Source organism: Rhyacophila brunnea, unplaced genomic scaffold (genome assembly GCF_057557595.1).
Source record: "Rhyacophila brunnea isolate RB1 unplaced genomic scaffold, BYU_Rbru_1.0 scaffold_19, whole genome shotgun sequence".
Taxonomy (NCBI): domain Eukaryota; kingdom Metazoa; phylum Arthropoda; class Insecta; order Trichoptera; family Rhyacophilidae; genus Rhyacophila; species Rhyacophila brunnea.
The window spans coordinates 16,604,559-16,629,128 of record NW_028232848.1 but is presented as its reverse complement, the minus strand read 5'-3'; the positions used below and the strand labels follow the sequence as shown (position 1 = coordinate 16,629,128).

Below are 24,570 nucleotides of genomic sequence, written 5' to 3'. Positions count from 1 at the left end.
CGCGTACAATATGCGTGATTTGTGAAAAAGGTCTTCATGGTGTTTGTTTATTGGAATATTTAAAAATGTATTGCAAATGATTTTATTTCATTATTTTTTTATAAATGAAACTGTTTTTATATAGCACAAATCCACTCTATTTTAAACACTGAGTTGAGTAAAAGTCTTTCCCATTATTTCAAATGCATAAAATAAAATAAAACATTGTCCTTCCACCAAGAATTTGACTGTAAACCAATTTTTATATGAAAACTGAAATTTGTATTTGGAATTGTTTTTATTGTAAAAAGTGTGATGCCATGAAAAAAAATACAATAGTTATAAGTTCTAAACCTACCCAGTCACAAAACATATATGAATCGGGTTATATTACACAACAATAAAACTAAATAGATAAAACAATATTTCGTACCACTGGTGCAGTAGTATGTTCCCAAATTAACTTAACATTTCAGGCATCAAAAGCAAAACGACGATCGTTGTTAGGATTTCTGGCTATCAAAAACAACGATATATCGTTGCGTAGCATTCTAAGGGTTAACATTTTAATGTTTACTTTGATTACTAAAGAAATCATTTAACCACTGATACACCCCTGTTACAGGCGGGCTTCTCCCGGTGTAAAATAATCATTTAGTAGCTCAAGTCGAAACGTAACCCTGACCTCTAGAAACGGCTTCATAAAACATCTAATCTGATTCCTTGCTCAACCACGTAAGTATTTTTTTATTTATAAGTAAGGGCCTTCGTCCGGTGTGTGAAAATCACATATTGGGCGGAGGTGTAATTAAGATAAATTTAATTTAATTTAAAAAGTATAAATGATGATGGATGAAAGCGATAATTTTAAGACTAAATATAAGTATTTTAATATAATAAATTTTGCCGCGCATTGTGCGTGAAATCCTCGCGCGCCGGCGCCAGGGTCAGGCTCGTGATTCGCCGAATCAAAGATCACGCGATAAAATTTGGCCAATCACGAGAGTCCTTTTTGCTGGACGGCGTCGGTACGCGAAATCTAAAAAGAAAAAGAAATGAGTAAGCGTCCCCTTTCCGACATATACGGACCTGCGTAACGAATTGTAAAAACCTAAACATGTAAAGAAAGTGAAAATATAAGGAATACCAAGTTACACGAGACAGACGTGGTTTTATTTAATTCCACCCTCAAATATATACTACTCTTCTTTTGTGAATCCGGGGTTCGATGGACGCCTGAGCTAGCCGCCGGAACCCCGGGGATCTCACCACCTATAAGAATTTATTAAAGGGGGACATGCTCAGCGTAGGTCAAAATGAAGCTTTTGTTCTATTTTCAAAGCATGATCCTGGACATACCTTAAACGTTGTAGATAATCTATTTATATAATATTGAAGCCTTATTATTTTATGACTGCATAAAGTATTTTTATTACATAAAAAAGTATTCTTTTAAACCTCTCGCTCTAATGTTTTAGAATATAGTCATAATTCAGTACATAACTGTGCAGCGGTGTTAAGATTTTTTACATTTATTAATTTTTAAACGCATTTATAAAACCATCAGTATAATTTATATTGAAATTATTATAGTGAAATATTTACGATAAAAAATTATATTGATAATCTCTGTGATCCCAAATTTGACAAGAATTAGGCATTTAAAAATAAGTGTGATAAACATCATACGAATAATGATTGCTTTATAATAATTATTGACCTAAGAATAAGGTAGTGTTTTTTGAAATACGCCATTTCTTTTTGCATTCCCCAGTGGTTAAGCTACAACATACGGCCGTAGCCATAAATTGACAAACTATAATTGAAGTAGGGAGTAAAATGATGTTAACGCGCGCGTTTAAACATGTACCATTAAAAAAAATCGGGGTACTGTTCGGTTAAAGCGGATACAGCGGAAAACGCATTTTGAAAATAGCCGATAAACTGGATTATTTGTTAGGTTAACCTAACCAAACCTTACCTAACCCAACCTAACCTAACCTAAACTAACCCAAACTAACAAATAAACCAGTTTATCGGCTATTTTCAAAATGCGTTTTCCGCTGTATCCGCTTTAACCGAACAGTACCAAAATCGGTTAGGTTAGGTTAGGTTAGGTTAGGTAGTTACCTATGACTTTTAATGTATTTTCAATACATATTGTGAATTAAAGAACTTTGGAATTGCTAATCTTTTCATAAAGATTGTCGTTGAAGGTTAATAATGATATCTGTTATTTTTGAAATAATCACCTTTATCTGATGTAAGCATTGATATATTAGTAAGTGGTTCAATTTCCGCCAAGTGAAAGGCGTTGTAGTTAATTAAGGTGCTTAATTTAAAATATAAATTTATTTTCAGACAATAGAAATTTGCCGAGGTTTCACGGATCTCCATGCAAAGTATGCGAAAGAAATTTATGCTGCAATGCAGAACTGTGTGAAGACAGGACAGCCCGTTAACGCGCCTATATGGTGGCTCGACCCCACTGATAAGATTGCACTGGGAATAAACGATGGTAGGTGAACGCCATCGATTTGTCATAAGATTCAAAAGGGGGCCTCAAATCAGTCACATGATTATTAAATGATATCAAAATCCTAAATATTAATTTAATTAAGTACTTATATAAGATTTTTGTTTTTTAGAAAGGAGGCTTCAAATCAGTCATGTAATTATTAAATGATATCAAAATCTTAATTGTTAATTTAATATTTTAAGATGTTTGTTTCTATTTTAAGTCGTCGTTCACTTGTGCTGGAGCGAGTTATTTTTTCGGCGACTTTATGGCTCTATACTAGCGAGTATTCAAAAATACAGAGTCATGGTGTAGTGTAGATTGTAGACAATACTGTAGTCAGCACTAGAGGTGAGTTGGAAATACTGTCACCAGTTTGTGTACTCAATTTTCGGATGAAACTATCCATACTAAGTATTTGTGGCCCAATAAACTTATTCCAAAAAACTTGTGATGATATCATCGCGAGTCGCTGTTCTGTGCACTCACCAGTTGGTAGACTTTCAACACTATCGACATTAAATGCGCACGAACGAAATAGCACTTGAATATAGGTACTTATATTTTAATTTATTAGTCTATTGCGTTTGAATGTATGAATAATAATAGGTCATAAATTTTGTGTCGCAGCACAGTGGTGAGATGACGCACAGGCTTAGGCTCGTTATATACCGCTCAAAACCTGTTTAAAATTTAAAAAAAATCACTGTTATTGATTTTTGTTAACAATAATATTGTAACCTAACAGAAAAAAACAACTCATAAATTTAAAATTTTATAATAAATGGGACTTTTCGACAAGCGGAGCTCAGCGTATTTTTAGCGATTATAATGAAGCCGATACACAGTCTGAGTTCCCTGAGCCGATACGTATTTTAAAATACTAATAATATTGAGTTGGTTTTAGTTTCAGTTGAGTATGAAACTTTTGTCGCATACACACGCCAAACGATCTATATAGTATTCCAAATACTAGTAAGTATTTTAGAACAAGTTCATATACTAAGTATTTTTTTATACTGGTAGTAAATATACTTAGTCTTCCAAATCGACCAGTTTTCCCATCTCTAGTCAGCACAAAAATCGATACCTCTACCCATCAGAGGCACCTAGCGGAAAAATACGAAGCTTGCAATTTGAGTATTGTTTTTGATAATTTAAAAGCTCCACCGCGCAAAGTTATTAATATTCAGAGTTCAGACAGAAGATACTTCTTGGTATTGATGATATCAATTTTGGTTTTCAGAGTTTCTTCTGGGGGCGAAGATCCTGGCGGCGCCGATTATGAAGGAAGGAGCTGTCAGCCGAGATGTTTACCTTCCCGACGGCTTGTGGACTTACCTAGAAGATGACCGAATATTGTACAGGGGCAAAAACTGGTACCGAGACATTCCGGCTCCTTTGGACACCTTGCCTTATTTCAAATTGACTTTTTACCCTTAAATACATTCTGCATGTATTATATTTAGTATAAACTTTTGCAGAGAAGTTGCAGAGCTTTCAAAGTTGCAGAGCTTTCGCGGACCAGAAAAAGAATTTACTATTTTTTTTACATCTAATGATAAAATAATAAACAATACTTATTCCCGTTCATATCAATAAATATTTTGGATCATTTTATTTCTGATTATAACCTAAATTCTAACCTAGCAATCGGGTGATGTGACAGTAGATATCCACTCTAGAACCTGGGTTTGACCCTATTTATGTGGATGGCATCTGGCTAAAAATATTAAGCTCTATGTGATTTTTGATGAATCAGACGTTGTCATGATTATCTCAACCCAACATCTATGATGGATCAGCCAGGTGACACATATTAAGTATATAATATTAGGTGATCGTACAATGACGAAGCGCCTCACGTCAACTTAGTAAGAAATACATGCAGGAACCACGATTGGAATGGTATACTGAAGACTTGCGAATGCCAGCAGAATGGAATCTTTCACCTTGGGCTGGAGTGCCAGAAAAGAAAAAGATAGAATAATATGTTGATATCATGTATTTCTACAATACGATCCAGGAACATTACTTGCTTGGTGGATTTTTTGCAGTGACGTCCCGTGGGGGTAGGTAGATTGAGTGTCGCTTGGGGTGGCAGTTACCCAAAGGGCGGCAAATTAAGTAGTATATAAATAGCTACCCAAACTTAGTAACAACAGAAATATCTTTACATTAAAAAAAATCATCTCACTGGTTGGAAACAAAATGTATTAATTAGGTATTATACAAGTTTTTACAGGACTTTATTTTTTTGTTGGATTATCGATGTCTAGTTTACTTCTGTTGTTCTTGGACGTCACGTTCTTGGTAAGCCGCAATGACACGTGGAGATTTGCGAATTATATTTGAATTATAGGTAGGTACCTACATACTTACCTAATTTAGAATTTATCCAAATATGTTTGCCAGTCACTCGTGAGTTTTGGAAGTTGTCAGGTGTATTTTTAAATGTAACTATCTGAAACCGTAGACTCGCAATATTGTCTATTGAAGCAGAGAGGGCATTTAAATTAGATTTAGTGGTATAGGTATATCTTGTTGGTAATGTGTCCATACAACACATTTTTTAGATATTGGAGTAATGAAAGGATAATAAAAATAAAAATAAATGTGGCAGCATTTTAACACTGCCTAGGAGCGGCATTTTGTCTAGGGACGTCACTGACTTTTTGATGGAACACATATTTCGTTATAATTTGTTATTAGGTAATATAATATATGGGAATCACAAATAATGTATCTACCTACTATATTTTCATTCTTTTCCTACTCGACAAATAATAATAATCAACTCTTCCCAATTAAAGGAGCAGACACACAGCATTGCAGTAGACGTGCGTCAACGCAGGTCTTATTTGATTCCAATTGCATCCGTTTAGAATCACCGATTGGATAGAACAAATCCAATTGGTGATTCTAATCGGATGTAATCGGAATCAAACAAGACCCTGCGTCGACGCACGTCTACGCACGTACACCGCAATGCCGACCGATACACAATCAATTTTCAAAAGGAAAATTATTTTACATAACATCACTGAAAGTGAAAACAGAAGAAAACCGAATTGAGATTAAAACCAAAATAACAGTGCGAACTTTCTCTGCAGCGAAAATTCAAATTCCGTAACTAAAAATCGAACAAACAAACTTTGGTTTTTTTATTTATTACTAGCGAGTACCCGGCATGCGTTGCAATGCCACACAAAGAAAGTTTTAATTCTGTTTATTGAAGTGCTTATGGATACATAATATTTTTGGTTTTTCCGTCATTTGCGTACACGAATAAATCAGAACATTTTCCAACACGTGAGTAGGCCACATAGAGCTGTCCATGTGAGAACCATGTATTTTCCTAATTTGGTATAGGAACGCATACGAATAGAAAAATATAGAATAGAAGAAGATGGTTGTACTAATTCAGAAACCTTTGCGGGCGTGCACACAACAACTCACAAAAGTTTCATCGCAATCGGATGAATGGTATAGGAACCATACGAATAAAAGAAGATAGAATGAAGAAGATGGTTTTTCTAATTCAGAAATCTTTGCGGGTGTGCCCACAACTGACAAATTTTAATCGCAATCAGATGAATGGTATAGGGACCATACGAATAAAAGAATATAGAATGAAGAATAAGAAAATGGTTTTTCTAATTCAGAAACCTTCGCGGGTGTGTGCACAACTGCCGAAAGTTTCATCGCAATCGGATGAATGGTATAGGGCAGGGGTCGGAAAACTCTTGGACCAAAAGAGCCAAATATGAGTATCACAATCGTTAAAATTTTTTTCGAGAGCCATACATATATTTTTATTATATGATTTATTTCAGTGAATGTTATTGTTTATTTATCAAGTGAAGAAGATTTTGCGAATAAAACTAACGCAAATATAAGTTTTTTTGTTGTTGAAATTATAAATATATTTTTTACAAAAAATTAGTTACATACAATTTTCACGTATTCCTTAAAACTAATGTGAACAATGACCGTCCTTTCATTTCTTTGGAGAGTGTCTATATGTTTGGTATGTAACTTGTAGTTTTCAATTTTAGGCGCGACTCTAAATTCTCATCGGTTATTTGGCTTCTCTAAATGCTATTTATATAATTCATGTTTGAAAATGATTGTTCACATACATATTATGTAGACTCGAATATGATTTCGGAAAGCTATACCATGTATTAAAAATCGTAGTATCTACCTTATTATGTAGATCTTTTAGAGCGCTCCGCTGAGTTGTGAAATTAAATTGCATTTTTCTCTCTCCAAATCCTCAATTTTGGTGGCAAGACCTACAAATTTGGAGCAACATAACTCTTTGCTTGTTAAATCTACAAAAAAATATTTTTCTAAAAAGCTCGTGTCAATATAAAATGGATACAAATTTAATTTGTCGACTTTTACAATGGGCGGATTTAAAACAATACCTTTTTTGTAAAAAATGTGAATTGGGAATTTGGCAAAGAGCCGCACGCCAATACCCAAAGAGCCGCATGTGGCTCGCGAGCTGGGTTTGCCGACCCCTGGTATAGGGAGTAGGGACCATATGAATAAAAGAAGATAGAATGAAGAAAAAAAAGAAGAAGATAGTTTTTCTAATTCAAAAACCTTCGCGGGTGTGTGCATAACAACTGACGAGAGTTTCATCGCAATCGGATGAATGGTGTGGGAACGCATACGGGACACACACAAACAAACATTCATTTTTATATATATAGATGCAGAAATAATTGCATTTTGATATTTAAAATTTTACAGCCATTTATGACCTAATATGGAGTTAAGGTTATAAGTGCGGTAGGGCGATATCTAACTGTATGGAAGGCAGATAAGTATCGCCAAATTATTATACCTTCGACCCAAACCGATTTCAACGATTCCTATCGAAACGAAAAGAAGCCAATATTAATTTATAACTGGACTTCGAGTAGTGTCAAAGAATATAAATACTTAATATTATGATCTTGATGTACCTACTCTAAAGTTAAAGCCTAAAGCCACAAATTGGATGTTGAATGAAATAATAAACATGATAATTACAAGATAAAAAGAACTTTTTATATACGAGTACTTACAACGTTTTTAAATTTTCTGTTGAATCATATAAACTTGACTTGACTAGCTTAAACGATCAAAAAAATTTGTACTTGATAGAAATACTGAATAATGAAATGTCATTTCCAATCAATAATGGTATCGAAATAACTTTTCATACAAAACAGAATTAACTAAAGATGAATTCAATTCTACTTAAAGATGACTAAAAGTATTAAAAAATGCATTTGCATCGTGTTCTGATATATTCTAAAAGTTTCAAATGTCTAGCTAGTCGGGAAGTTAGTTAAAAATCGATTGCAAGATTTGTACCGGACAAACAACCACCGGACAAATAAGAATACGACCTAAGAAAAACGTTGTAAAAATGAAATCCCTATTTAAATAAGCTCTTCATACGCTTTGTCTTATTATTGAGGATGGTGATCACTGAAACTACAGCAACGCCTGTACCAACGACTCCTTCCATCTGGAGAAATGCTGCGCTGATGTCGTTGTGTCAATCAGTTGTAGCCATCATCCGATGGCACCATTTTAAGTGTTTTTATGATGCTGCGGTTTTCCATATCTCAGTGAAACGACTCGTGGCATTCTTGGACATCGAAATTCTTTGTCAAATTTCCTTTTCGCAGCTACCAAAGTCATTAACGCTGTAGCCGAGCGAGATGATATACGGAATCACTCACTTTTATAAGTGGTTTAGTCTCTCGGAGAGGACAAGTTTGTCAGTTCGATCGACAATCAATAATATTAGATTCGTTAATAATTAATTAATGCTTATAGTCGCTCGTCCAAGCATCGCTTTTTTTCGGAAAACTGCATTTTTTAAGGAGAGCACGATACTTGGCATACGTCATGTCCACACCCATCGTCGATGTTTAGGAAGGGGAACCATCTGAAATTCATCCTTCCATTGAATTCAAAATATGTTAATATTTGCAAGTTCTGCGCTACAAAAAATTTTCCAAGGTTTTTGCAAGGTGGTTTCATGGGAATTCTAATTAGCAATACCCGATGTGGGTAGATGAATAGTTTTTCAATAAGGCATCTTTCTCAGCCGGTACAACTTTCATTTGACTAGCATCACGTAGAGTAGTTTACGTGCCTAAGTCCTTACAGAAACCTCGATAGTGAATGCGAGGTATCCATAAAGGCACATAGAAAAAAAATGTTGGGTATCAAATTATATAATATATATTTTGGATGCTGAATTAAAAAATACTTGTAGAATGCAGGGCTCAAAATGACCGGAGCGCACCAGAGCGCCGTTCCAGTTCATAAGATCCTCAAAATTATCGCTGTCTCGTAGAAAAAAATAATTTGATTGTCAGAGCTAAGTAGACCATTTATAACAAAAAAATCTAATACCTACACTTATTTTTATAAAATACACATAACATTCGATAACTAGGTTAATATTTTCCTAAAATTATCGAACGCTTCTGATCGTAAAATTTTCCATTTCAAGCGCTGGTAGAATGTTGTTGGAAGTCTATAGGACGAGGTATCCAAGAAGGCGACCAACATGGCGCTTTGTAAAAATTAGTTATAATTTTGTGTGTTTTTATTATTTTTTGGCTGACGAATTATTATAATAATATAATATTGAATATTATTCCCCTAAGCAATAATGTGTTTTTGTGTTATTTTGTTACACAAGCATTTTTGTGTGATTTTAGGCAATTTTAATTTTCAGTTTCGTTGACGAATGTATAGATTATAGGACAAAGGTTATAAAACGACAATTCTTAAATTAAATACTTACTAAAAATATGGTTGCAGGCATCTATATCATTAATGTAAGATTAATTGTGTAACTCACGCGTGATGTTACATGCGAAATTTGCTTTGCGTAGTTTTTGTCAGCGATGACGGTCGAATGTTTTGGATTGGTCTGTGGAGGACTTAATATTATTATAATATTGAATCTAATGTAGGTTTATCGTATTCGGGACCGTATTTTCCAAATCTATATAGTTGTTTTTGAATGTAGAACTCAGACTGGCTTTTTTTCCAGTGCAACAAGTGGAAATAACAAATAACGCATTAACACATAACATTAACTATCTTGATCATTATTTTAAACTGATATGGGTTAGATTAATTTCGTACATATTATGTAATAATTATTGTCAAAACAACATTGATTATACGAGATTGTCATCTCTCCAGTTATTTTATTATTATTTATTTTGTCTTTTGATATAATATCTATTGTACAATCTATCATCATTGCCTTTATAATGGAGTGAGAAATATATAACCTATCAGTTGATATTAATTTCGTATTGATTAAGTTATTCAACAAAATTAAAGGATGGTTTCGGTAGGATACCTTCTTTTAGGTGAGTGATATTATATTAATTTCTTGAATAAATACTAAACATTAGTAGACAAGCCGAATAGGTAGCTTATATTATAAAATAAACACGCAAATTTCTTATTTATTATATACTATGTATAATTCCGTACACCAAGAAGATTTAGGCGATAGCCGGAAGTCGCTGTGGTCGACTAAATAGGAGGAGCTTGTTAGTTCACAGTTTTAACACGTAGCCAAGAAGATCTTGTTGTACAGTACACGAAATTGCTGTTACAGATTGCGATGGTTGTTAGTATTGTTGAAAGCTCGTTCTGTTATATATTTTGTTGTTTACTACGTTGTATGCATTAAATGCGTTTGTATTTCAATATAATACCATGTAGATATGCATATATCTATATATTCTATAGTATGTATCTAAAAATAAAATAAATTCAATATATTATAATATCTATCTTCTTGCTCTGTAGAAGTATATCATTCTGGTTCCCACTTGAAATTATGTGAAAATCCGTTGTATTTCCTCAAGTTTCTAGAGTGCTTACTGCAGCGATTTTCAAACTGGGAGGCGCGGAGTGTTGCAAAGGGAGGCGCGAAAAGTTTAACACAATTAATGTAGCCACTGGTTTGCAGTTTGAACTGTTAACAAGTGCTATCTTTTAACAGCCCATTTCTTGGCCGTGTTAATTTTGAGAACGAGACAGAGTACGTCAATTTTACATATTGAGAATTGAGATGCAAGATCCGACTGTTTTGAAATATTATTATGTCACGGCCGCTGTCTTAATTTATAGTTCCCCGAGAGCTGTCAAATATCGAGTGACTAGAAGCAGCCAGTGGTACCTCACATAATATTTGTTTTACTGAAGTTTACATTCATGCTGCAATCGCAATGACATGAATAATAAAATTGTAGGTTATGTCGATATGTCTGACATATCAATTCAAAATTATTGTTTTCGGCTTTATCTGTTTGTGTTCGGTTTTATCCGCTTGGGTTCGGCTGTAACTGCCAGCACAAACATACCCAAACTGGACCCCTAATATGTCTACTAACCTAAATTTTCACCGTATTACGAATTGGAGATAGCCACCGATAACTGCTTAGTATATGGAATGCCTTCCGTGTTAATTTGGACCAATGGAAATAACGGAAACTTGCTAAAGTGATAATCGTTTAGAATAGACCTGCAGTACACAGTTGAGTGATACACGTATGGATAACATTGGCAAGCTAGGGACCTCGCGCATAACCTCTAATCGGGTCATCCACTTGCTAGGACTGGGCCTGCTGCTAGTTCATGATTTATTGGCTCTTCGGAAGTCTTGAATACTTAAGCACAAAGATTTTTTAAATCAAGGACTGACAATATGGAATGATTTAATTTATAATATGCATTTCGATCAGTGGCGACTCCGCTAATACTGTGCAAGTGCAACGCACTCCCTGCATTTTTTAAGACTTTGTTTAAGTATGGGATAGGTATGAATATTATTTTCCCCTCAAAAAATGGGCGGGTGGCATGAGGGATAAAATTTAACCTCCTAGCTTTTTCAATAACATTTAATTAACAGATACAATTGAAAAAAACTTGGGTCGCTTTGATTTCAGTTCTACATTTATAAACAGAATTATTTTGAATGTTTTAAGAAATATTTTTATCAATTTCGATTTTTCACGAGAATTCTATAATTCTACTGACCAATTGCCTTGCATTTGAAATGTTTTATAGTTTTAATTAAAAACCTTGAACACACCGTTTCATTATTTTTATTGCAATGGCGGAAGTCACTTAGGACACGAGGCCCGATTGGGTCTGACTATAAAGCAGGATGTGACCTGACCCTGTGTTTTGTTGATCATATTATAATAATCATTTCGTCGATATTATAGCAAACATACTGCCGAAATAAATAGCAGGATTAGTTAATATGTAAAAGAATTCTGTATTATCATGTTAATTTTGTTAATTGTACAATAATTTAAAGTCAAGCAATCTTGTCACTGTTGTCTGCAGTTGTTCTGTGGTTGTCTGTTTCTCTGTTGTGATGAGAACTCGTAACTAAATATTTGAATAATGTATTTTTGTTAATATCTAATAAAGGTGTCGCATTGGCAGTGTCATGTTCTGTGGTGGTTGCTGATGTTATTCTCAATCTAGAGGACTCCACCCAACTTCTCCTCTACAGCACCAATTCAGAAAAAGGGCTGTTTTTAAATGTCACCCGAGGTAGGTATGTACACTATTTGTCTCGGATGACGTCACTGCTATGTGTTAATGACGAAGAATGTCTGTTGAAGATGTCAACAATAGTTAGGCGACGTCATCGTGTACACTGTACATAATATTAAAAAAAATATTTATTAATACTATCCGTAAATAGCTTTTGGTTACATTCCCAAGTTTATTATTACTACTAAAGTTATTATTTTTGTTCAGATGTTTAAATGAGTGCTTCATTTCTGCGAATCTATTCTATGCACAAGGCGGCTATCGAGGATAGCTTATCATATTTATGTATTGAGGTTTTATAGTTGTAATAATAAGTTAGCTGTCTTAACTGTAAAAACTGTCTATCTCGCTCTAAAAGTTAACACAGTCAAGAGAGGTGCTGTTTAAATATAGCACTTTTTTACAGTTCACACGCTCAACTTATTGTAACAATTAACTACTCAATACATAAATAAGATACTACCCTCGATAGCCGCGTTGTGTATAGAATATATGCGCTGGAGGGGATACTAAAAACATCATTATTTTTATGTAAGATTTTTAAGGTACCTGCCTATCTAAACGATTATAACTTATTAGTCTTATTATGTATATAATATCACTTTTCATTTTTAATATCAAGAACAATTTCAGGAATACATTAATAAAATTCATTAATCGATAATAATTTATAACAATACAATGATTATTGGGATCATTATAATATTATGACCATTCATCATATTGATACTATAAAATTTCAATAGTTGAACATCTGAAATAATAAAGCACTAAATACCTGCCAAAAAACTTTTAAAACTAAAACTTTTGAATAAAAAAAAAAATATTTAAATAATGCCTTATAATAATATTAAATTAATTGAATTTTTTTTTTTTGCAAATCGCCGTCAGATATTTATAGGTAGGTACAACACATGAGTGCTGTCATGTGGCAATACTTGGTGTCTATCAACCATTTCAAACGGGATATTGTGGCACATAGTATTTTACATATTTTGGGGTTTTTATGACGAAAAAAAAGATTGGAACGAAAATTGAATTTTAATAAAAAGAACAAAATTAAAATATCTAGGTAGAATAATAATTTATTAATTGTAGTGTGGTCTGCACATTTTTCATGATGCGTTGTGAGTGTTGTGACACACGTTGGACACCTAGGAATAGAAGGCCATGAGTGTTCTTATATGGAAAATATTGCCTTTCGTATAAAAAATACATTTCATCCGTTTTATTTAACGGGAAATTTTGGTAGCACATTGGACCTTTTCAATGACGATATATGGCACTTAGTACTTTATAATAATATACCTATTTCAGTTTCAGGAAAAAATACTTTCATGTATGAATTTGTCTGTTGCAGGATCTGTTGTGACACACATAGGACAGCTGGGAAGAACAATGCAGGACGGCTACACTGTGGTCACCACAGGTAGTTCGGCCACTTTTACCTTCCGTGGCGCCGAGTTGCGACTCACGGCCACCGTCAGGGATTCAAAAGTAATAATTAATATACTATGGTCCTCATCCTTTGCACAACGATACGAGGATTGCTTTGATCTCGGTAAGTAGATGAGCAACAATCATAACACTACATTTTTGATTTCTAATGTAACATTACATTTTTAATCTATACCATGGAACACAAAATTAATAGGAAGTGACTTTCCGTACCGGGTGTGGCAGCAGTTTTAAATTATAGTTCGTTTTATTACTTTAACACATTCACTAGGTACTGACCAGATAATCACTAATTAATTAACACATTTAAATGTCATGCTAATTATAGCTAATGGCCAACTAATGGTTACGCGCCTAGCGCGTCTTTAGCACTGAAAGACAAGGTAAAAAACCAAGGGATACAAAGCGCGTGACTGTCTTCAAATATTGAAAAAGCTAGAATATTATACTTACCAATTAGTTTTTTTTTCGTAATTATAAGAATATCTAGCGTTTTTTACAGCCGATTAGTTAATTTTGTTAGTGTTAATTTAGTTGAAAATCTTTAAAAGCATTCCAATGAATATTCATCCAAGTTCCTGTTGCTCCTGAAAATTGAAGGATATATTATTATAATCCATATTAATTCATTGAATACCTCGGATATCAGAAGTAATTGTTATACGAACATACTCGTATTAATATGTTTGGAAATAAACATAGCTTAATAAAAATATAGATTGTCATTTAAAAAATCCTCTTTGGTCGCTTTCTGCAGTATTAATATTATATTTATGGACATAATATATTTTTGCACAAAACAGCCATCCTTAAAAAACACAAGTAAGTACATAATTATGTCTATCTTAAAATAAATCCATTAAGTACAAGATTATAGATATTATATGGCGTGTATCATTTAAAAAGATATTACGCTAATATGTAGTGTAGTTTTGAATAATTACACGTAGTTAAAAAACAACCCAATGTACAGATATTTATTTTGTCCAAGCACGAAAGTTATAAAAAAAACTTAAGAGCGCGATGCAGAACCGTTGACTTCAAGCAGCCATTATAACAAGAAAACACGTTATATGTTCTTTCTCTCTTACACTGAGGCGTTTTTATAAGAATTATATATGTTTTTCTCATTGAACTTAGGTCGTCGAAATCGGCCCCTTAAGTTAGGCGCGTATCTTAGGGACTTAGAGCGGTATGCAGAATCTAAGATTTCGATCTTAAGGATAAGTCGCCGAAAAGCATGACTTAACTATAGACTATACTGAGTATAGAGTTAAGGAATCCTTAACCATAGACTACTTTTGTTATAAACACGCCCCCTTCTGTATTACGCATGAGTGTAGGACCGTAACAAAAATATCGATATTTTGAAGTATCAATACTCTATGAAAGATACATTGATATTTTGCTATTGATAATTTCTTTCGATAACGATGGATATATAATAAAATTATAAATAGTCTTCGCAAACAATCATAATTTGACAACGATATTTACAAACATGGCCCCCACAAAGCGGGGGGGGGGCTAACAGGGTTCTAGCCTGGGGGGGTCAATCAGACAAGTGAGATAAACACACATGACAAATTTGCTTCATTACTAAAAAAGTTGCCTGCGCACTATTTTATTTCAACGATTTTAACATTTTAACAATAGTAGTACGATGCATTTTTTTATTATCGCATGTCGATACTTGACAACTCCGCAATTCAAATAGATATAAATTCTAATGGTTTTAAATTTTGTACTATTCCATTTGAATCGTTTTTTGCGACACGGGTATCGCCTTTCGGCATCTTCGGGCACTATGCACACTCACCAATGGTAAATACAATTGACACACCGACCCGGGTCGTATAAAAATGACCCATTCACTGCGTCCAATGCAACAGGTGCGTTGCTCATCAGGTGGACATTATATATAATTAGCATGTTATTTAAATGTGATAATTAAATATTAATTAAATGGTCGGCAGTGAATGGGGACTGCGGACCTTTTAATATAAAGATATATTAAAAAAATACACAAAATCACTAAAATTACAGTGAATATCCTTAATTTTACTTCGAACACAATTTGAATGCTGTATTTCGAAAACGTTGCTTGACACATTTTAAAAAACAGTGACATAAGTTGCAAAAATCTTCATATTACCTAAATATACAAATGTTAGTATTTTTTTTAAAGACAACGGTTAACATTTGCTACAAAATAATATATTTTACATCTACCTATCTCTATAATATTTAAATACCTATAGGATTGTTTTCACTATTTTGACTAAAACACAATAGTGACTTGTAATGTTTTCAAAATACAGCATTCATTTTGAAAACGCTAATATTGAGCGTCACATTGCTTTTAACCCTAAGTAAACTTAAAAATCCTGGCCTGGGGAGTGGGGGCCCGGTTCAGGTTGTATGGGCCATCCTTTCCTTAAAGGAAGATCCTTCGATACTTCCTTTCGATACGATACCCATTCCATGTATCGATACTTTTTCAATGGATATACAGTGTTATGTTAGACAGTCTATGCAGTGTTACTTCGTTTTTGCTATCCGTTTCAAGTTATGCTCGCCTGATACCGCGCAAGAAACTGAGAGTGTTACCATGTAAAAAAAATATCTTGCAGTGCCTGTAGAATCACGTATAATGACTTATAACGGAAACATAGAAGTTGTAAGAAGAAACTTTGAAGTTGATTTACTTACTCATTTTTTTACTTTGCTTTATATTCTTTTAATCGCCTTAAGTAAATGTGAATAAATTTGTAGGCAGAGAGAAGTGGTACGGGGGTCCAGAAATATACAGACAAATATGGCCGATTGAAAGCATGTTTTATCGCGAATATCCATACGTAACAAAGCCACGAGACAATTGCGGCATAACCGAACCATATTGGCTAAACTCTAAGGGAACTGTCATATATGTCGACAAGGAAGTTCCTTTATTCATCGACCAAAATGGTATAAGACAAAATTACCTATGTTTTATATCCGAAAATAAGGAACCTTTCTCGAAGAAACGTCCGAGTAACACTCTTTCCTACGATGTCATAATGACGAATGACGCTAGACAAGGTCACGAATATGCTGTCAACAATTACTTGGGGAAACCGTCTGATGTGCCCGACTACAGGATGGTCAAGCATCCGGTCTGGTCAACGCGGGTCCGATATTCTAAAGAGATCAACGAGTCAGTCGTCATGAGCATGGCTAATGAGATCATCGCTAACGGTTTCAAGAACAGCCAGATCGAGATCGACGATCTGTGGGAGGAGTGTTACGGATCTTTCACAGTGGACACGAAGAAGTTTCCCAACATGAAGAAGACCGTGCAAGACCTGAAAGATTTAGGATTTAGGGTGACCCTTTGGCTTCATCCCTTCATTAACGAGAACTGCAACCCGTCTTACGACGAAGCTAAAAATAAGGGGTAAGTTGATTCTTTTAACCGACCATAATGAAAGGCTTCGTTCCTTATGAAGTTAAGTACTACTGAATTCTACTAGTGACATCTAGCAATATAATACAAATCACGGAATTTAATCTGTTTTACTGATCATTTTATATATTATTATAGTGATTTTTCTATAAATTAAAAGTGACTCATTATTTTTCAATAATCTCCGTTTTCATTTCTTTTATTTTTGTGTTTGTCGGGGGTAGGTGGGGGGGGGTTGAAATTTTTTATGCAGTTAAAGAAACATGCACATTTGTTTCACATGTGTTCAATTTTAACAATAATCGTTGTACCTACCCTACATACAAAATATTTTAATTATGTAAAATTTGTAATTACATAATAATAATTTTAACTATCCGGTTTTTTCCGGCGGTATAAGGTAGTTATCATTTTCTTTGGAAAATTCTTAATGTATTAAATAACATTTGTAATGATATTTAGGTAAATGCTCATCTTATTTTCAATTGTAAATCAATAAAATATTATTTTTTATCCACGTTTAGCATCGAATATGTATACATACCTAGGTGAAACCATTAATTTTTGTATAAGTATCGGAAATCATTTTGAGAATTACTAAATACCAGAAGATATAATTTTTTGGTTAGATAAAAAAAGGATTCATAAAATGTTGTTTTTTTCATTCCTGGATATTTATTCTTATGTCACTTACTAGGTTTTTCAATTTTGAGTCGATCTCAGGTGAAGTACTTAAATTGTTTTATTTCATTGCTACCACTAACTGTATCTGCTAGTTCAGTTTACAGTAGAACCTCGATATAACGGACTAATGATATGACGGATGTCCGTTAAAGCCGAAAGTTCGTTATATAAAAACACAAACAAAATCCTGTTTATTCATCTTCGGAGGATATATCCAGACACACCCGTTGTGGAGTGACTTTAATGTTCGATGTCGATGTGCTTCGTTTCGGTAAGCCTGCTTTGAAAAATGAATCAGGTTTTCTTTGCATTTTTGAAGCCTGCGTTTTTTATACTCAATTCTCTAAAATTACGAAAATGTGAGTAATATAGGTAGTTGAATTTTGTTATCTTACGAATAGATAATACTTACATATTATTAGATTATCATGTGAAGAACAATCATTGTTTACAAGCACTTTAAACATCTATGAAATTAACAGGATCTTTTTAACAATATTTTGTCCGTTATATCCGAAGTCCGTTATATCGAGGTGACCATTGTACTTATATTGAGGGAATGCATATAATGTTTTAAGATACTTTGTGAAATCGGAGGAAGGCAGTATCCTTACGCAGTGGTGGAACCAAAATGATACTCGTGCGTCATATATGGACTTCACGAACCCGGCTGCCGCCCTTTGGTGGATCTATAGAGTGGGACATCTCATCAAGGAGTACGAATTCGACAGCTTCAAGTTTGAAGCGGGGGAATCTCTATGGCAACCACAGGTCATACATTTTTGCATACTTACCGTTATTCACTTGTCAGACTTTTTTCTGCTTTCTGCATGCTTTACAAATTAAAAAAAAAATCAACCATCACACACATAATGAAAAAAATCCTTTCTGAAAATGGAGTAAAGACGTTGAATTACGATCTCCTTCGACGATCACGGAAAATAGTATGTTAGTACTTATGTCAATCTATAAAACGTTTCAACCCATTGATACCGCCTAAACCATGGTATCCTCAGAGGATCTAAGGCCATGAGGCCTGAATCATCATTGGGCGGATTCATGGAAAAATGAGCAGATCGACTACGACACGGAAATTTCTAGCCCGTAAACTTAGATGTAAGAAAAGTTTATAGTCACCTTTAGAAACTTAGCCAACAAAGTCTCCAGCGCTCACACTCTCACTCCCCCCTCCTTTCGGAGGTGACACCGTGATTCGGAAGTGCACGACCATTATAATGTCAGATTGTTGCCTTGTTATGCCAGGAAAACAGTTGTGAGAATATTTGGAGTCATTTTGATAATATCATCTATAAAAATTTTGTCTTTATTATAGTGTCGTGTTTAGCAGAGCCTGTTGCTCATAAAAACTGAAAATAAGCAAATAATATATTATTGATGTTCATTTTAAAATCCTACCTCGCCGATTTCTGCAGAATGCACATATAGCTGTACATAGAGCAGTGGTCCGCGAGTCGCCTAATCAAATTATACAAATTATGTAGAAAAAATGATTAAAATAAATATTTATTAAATCATACATATACTTACATAGAAATCACTTTCAAATTGCAATCAATATATATTATAATATATATATTTTTTTGAATTTACATGTAATTCCCAATATCACAACAATTTTAACGAAGCCTGATTCAATGTATTTTAATGTAGACGGGACTGGGAAGTGAAAAAAATCGTGCTGCATGGAATTTTTATATTTACTTAAAATTAAAGAAAAGAATTTTTATCAGTATATGCGTAATTTTTGCGGCAGACGGTTTATAATAGGAGCATTTTATAACTTACATCCCTTTACTTTTTAAATTAAAATTTGACGAATAAGGTTAAATTTTGAAAAGAGTGGTTTTAGTAACAGATTTTTATCGCGAGGGGTCTACGAAACTTATACACATCGTAAGGGATCCACGATACGGAAAATTTTGCGAGATACTGTTATAGATTATATACATTGTATATTTTGCAGAAAACTGCCAACCTTAAAAATCACAAATATATCTTAAATATACGATCATAGATATTACATGGTAGTTTTAAATTATTTAAATAGCTATTATGTATATATAATTGTGTAATTTTAAATAATTACAACAAACACAAAAGTGATTATGTTGTCTGTTTGTGTTATACGTAGACTGGCTGTTTTCTGCGTAACTACACTAAATAATTAGTCTTAGTAACATTATGTTAAGGCACCGTCTGACTAAAACTCTACAATGCACTGACAATTTTTTCTGTTTAGATTTCGGTTCAAACTGGTCGCATTACTGAACAGCCGTCTATGAACGTAATAAAATACGTGAGACTTGCTGCTTTAGCAGGGCCCATGACTGAAGTACGTACCGGACAAAGGTCAGCATAATAATAAATTGTACCTATTACATTATTTTACATTTTTGCATGAATGTCAATTGAGGACATAAGTGGAAAAAGAACATAAGTTAGGTAGTTTATGGTTTTGAGCTATTGTCGTTATTTATAATGCCAAAGGTATCATCACAATATCAATAATATTTCTACTTTCTAATCAAAAGTATCTGGAGTAATTTGCCTCTCAAATAGTTATTCTGTGGCGATCAACGAGTCACGTGAGAACAAGCATTGTCAGCAAAATATGTATATATATAAAAAAAATATACATTTTTTCACAGGCCGTCAGCGTATCGGTTAGTGCTTACTCAGTGATAAACCTTGACGGGGAAAATAAAACAGTGCATAGACTTTTAGTATAAAAATTTCACACGAATCTAATTACCAATTGCAAATAAGAAATTTTACCCCAGTATTTTTTTTTATATGTTAAAATGCATTTCTCATCGAAGGCATGGTATACTCAGTGTAAGCATTATTGAATCGTGAGGGGTTCAATAAATAGGCTATCACTTTTTAATGAATATCTCACTCCGCATTTATTTTGATCGTTTAACAGTCACTCCATATCAGTTACTTATATTATTGACTTTATTGTAGTAATATTATGTAAACTGTAGTTGTCAATCCGGAAATAAACTCGCCATCTCCACCAGCAACTACCAGTCTTTATACCCCGCGCTTCACTCCTCCATCACCACAACATTCAACAACAGGACTTCACTTCACCCCAAAATTCTATCCGAACGACGATTGTCAGAATGAAGCTTAAAATAGCAATATAACCACACTTTTATCAATCATAGTTTATTACTAAATTCTTAGAATACGGTTTTTGTAGATAGACCGTTCTTCCACTTGTTTACTCAATTATTAGTATTGCAGGACCCAAGATCTGCCCGTGTTTGTTCGCATGCAGACTAAATTCACACTATGGACGTGGGACAACGGTCTACCGACGTTGGTCACCACCCTCCTGCAGATGAACATGGCTGGATACACGTTCGTGCTGCCCGACATGATCGGGGGAACTGGCGTCCTCGAACCCCCTTCTAAGGAACTCTTCATTCGATGGATGCAGGCCAACGTCTTTATGCCCTCCATGCAGTACTCTATCGTTCCTTGGAATTACAACAATGAGGTCAGTTGGTTTTCTTAAAACATCATCAGCATCACCACCAGAAGTGTGACAACTCATGGGTCCACCTTCAACCTATCTCTATCCGTAGCGGCTAGTTTCCACTACGTTACCCCAAGTAGACGACAGTCTTGGTAACTCCATCTAGGCGGTAGTTTTGGCTTACATTTTCTTCTACGTCACATTGGATTCGATTGTCATTCACACGGTTCATGACGTAGTCAGCCTAATCTTCATTGATTGAGTTTCACTGTAATCTTCGTGTAGAGACCGTATAGTTCAGCAATGTACAACCCCTCCATTTATTGCTACTCCTGATTGGCCTATAAATACGGTAGAGAACAAGGATAGTTTTGAAAACCTCAAACATATATTATATATTTAAGTGGGATTCAAACTCACATATTTCCCTGCCCGCATGAGTGCTCTACCTTTTTTTGAATTCATTGTAAAAACTATAAGTTTTGGTTTTCTTGTAGGCACTCATCGCATTCATATCGTCCTACTGTGCAGATAGCTTACTGCGCAACGGTAAAGGGAACTACGCCTCGGCTTAAAGCGCGGAGATTCTCATAATTTCTTTCTCTCACTTTTGCGACAGACCGTGAGTAATTTCCGGACTTTCTCGTGGTTAATTTGAAAATGACATTCATGTAAACTAGGTAAAGAACTCCTTCAACGCTTTTTACTTTTTAGAGAATCAATTCACATGGTGAGTTCAAGCAAAATCATCCCACGATCAACGCGTTCGATGTCGATCCTTCTATGACTCATTCAAATTATTTTAAATAACCGCTCTTATCTGAGGTAAGTAGTTAAATTTCACCTAATTGATAATAATAATTTACTTGCAGACAATAAAGATTTGCCGCGAATTCACGGATCTTCACGCGAATTATGCGGATGAAATTTACGCTGCGATGCGGAACAGTGTGGAGAAGGGCTATCCCGTCAACGCCCCTGTCTGGTGGGTCGACCCAACCGATGAGATTGCACTGGGAATAAACGATGGTAATTATTATTTTGGTAACCGGACAAAACAGAACGTGACAAAACAAAACATGACAAAACAGAATAGTGACAAAACAGAACACGACAAAACAGAACGATGACAAAACAGAACAGTGACAAAATAGAACAGCCAGGGGAAAAATAGAACGTTCATTTTTGTGGAATCTATTTATTAATTAAATACTTATAAAACTTAATTTTATAAACGAAATATTGTATATAAATATTTAATATTTAAAAAAAAAACATTTTTAAGTGAAATCATCAACTGTTTATTAGGTGCATATATATATATTTTTTTTACAAAACAGTGATATGTTCTGTTTTGTCATCGTTCTGTTTTGTCATGTTCTGTTTTGTCATGTTCCGTGTGGTCACTGTTCTGTTTTGTCATGGAACCTTTTAACCAAAAATATAGGTATTCATGAAGACTCAAGACATGAAAATCAACTTTACGAACAAGATTTGAGTTACCCCATCTCCACCCGCCATGTATAAGCAGCCGCGATTTATGCATGCCACACTTTCTTGTCCCGAAACGAGAGTGTTTAGAAAATAAAAAAAAGATTCTTGGAAAGATCTACCGCCGTTTATCTTTAGTAACATGAAGACAAAAGTGTCCTTTGTACCCTTGTACAGAAACTCTGTTGAAACAGTCAGGGGTTGAAAGTGATGAATTTAAGGAGGATCGGAATTAATCCGGCCTCCATACAATGCAGCAAACTTTTCAAATGCCTCAAAGTTGGCATTGTTTGATATCAAGTCGCCGTGGTCAGGAGTATATATTGCAAAAACCATTAGTTAACTTTGTCGAAATTAGATAGGATACGTATATATTAGTGGCCTAGTGGATTAGTGAATTTTGCTGGGTGTAGTATTTTTTTTAAGAGTTTTTCTAGTGGTTGTATATTTCTCAGAAGTGTTTTAAAATTTAATTGTTCAATGAAATAATGTTACATTATTAAATTTTGTGAATTAGTCGTTGAATAAAAAATAGTTTATAATGAATGAATTTAATTGTACCTTGTTTGGATGACTTCTGGAATAAAAGTAATTGATTTTCGATTTGTTTGAAGTTTATATGTTTACTTGTTGAATTGGTAAATGATTTTAATGTTGAATTCCAATATGCGTTGCAAATCTATAATTATGCACGTGTCGATATCATGTTCAACATATTATTTAACAGGGCCAATGTCACCACAGATTCAATTTGTCGGACCAATATTTGGCAAATTTGGGTTAAATAATTTTAATATGATACTTTTCAGAGTTTCTTCTGGGAGGGAGAATCCTTGTGGCGCCCGTCTTGGTGGAAGATGCCATCAAACGAGATATTTACCTTCCCGACGGCATGTGGACTTACCGAGAGGATACCCGAATAATGTACACGGGCAGAAAGTGGTACCGAAACTTTCCAGCTCCTTTGGATACTTTGCCTTATTTCAAATTGGCAAATGTTACGAGTAATTAGTTATCTTGAATGCCATTTATTTTATATTATGTTAATGAATACAATGATAATCTACAGTGGTGGTGAGGGTTACACCCACTACAGAATCATTAGTAACTTATTAAAAACCCTCAAGTAAAACAGTATTGAAAAAATGAAATTATACGATGTGTGACCTCAATGTAACTGTATTCGCTAAACAATTAACCCTAAACATGTGACCTCCTCAGTCCAGCGCTCGAAATGGAAAAGTTTACGAACCGGAGCGCTCGACAAATTTTCTGAAGATATTTACATAGTCATCAAATCGTATGTGTATTTTATAAAAATAATAGTATCAGATTTTCTATTCTATGGCCTATCTAGCTCAGATGGTCAATATATTTTTTCCTCGAGACGGAGCGATAATTTTACAAATTTCACGAGCCGGAACGGCGCTCCGGTGCGTTCCATTCCATTTCGAGCCCTGCTCCTCACCCTAACAACTAAATATTTATTTTTTCGATTTATGAATAATTATGTAATGTGTTTTTATCGATAAATAAACTACAACTCTCAGCGGTAAAAAATCTTTAATTATTACTGAAAAAACCCATGTATTTTAGGTAAAATTATAAACCTCCCCCAAAGTTAACCCGAACATAATAATATGTCAATTATTGTACGTATGCAGTTCGCCGTAACACAGTTGATCGTGAGCTATAATGCAAAGTAAAACCGCGTTATTCATAGAACATTTCACGACAGCCTACTTGTTAACCTACTTTTAAATTATTTGGAATTATATATTATAAATTAATATATACGATATGACTGTATTTCTAATTATTTACTTACGTACATACATATTTTTTCTATCTTTCCCTTGTATTCCGGTA

The 24,570-nt window shown here is 34.1% G+C and overlaps 2 protein-coding genes across 2 annotated transcripts in view; both read left to right on the top strand.

Annotated features, from left to right (window-relative positions):
• LOC147072786 (alpha-galactosidase MYORG-like) overlaps positions 1-3,940 on the top strand; it is a 29,157-nt gene extending 25,217 nt beyond the window's left edge. Inside the window, exons 8-9 of the mRNA XM_085945712.1 lie at positions 2,341-2,497; positions 3,744-3,940. Of these exons, the coding sequence (XP_085801838.1) occupies positions 2,341-2,497; positions 3,744-3,940 (354 nt within the window). The remainder of the gene's footprint in view (positions 1-2,340; positions 2,498-3,743) is intronic.
• Positions 3,941-4,293: 353 nt separating this feature from the next.
• On the top strand, positions 4,294-24,255 carry LOC147072785 (alpha-galactosidase MYORG-like). Its single transcript, XM_085945711.1, has 9 exons — positions 4,294-4,306; positions 11,987-12,112; positions 13,476-13,676; positions 16,349-17,009; positions 18,281-18,473; positions 19,963-20,072; positions 20,976-21,231; positions 22,083-22,239; positions 23,511-24,255. Exons 1-9 carry the CDS (start codon positions 4,294-4,296, stop codon positions 23,711-23,713), a joined length of 1,920 nt encoding a protein of 639 aa, XP_085801837.1. The 3' UTR covers positions 23,714-24,255.
• The last annotated feature ends 315 nt before the right edge of the window (positions 24,256-24,570 follow it).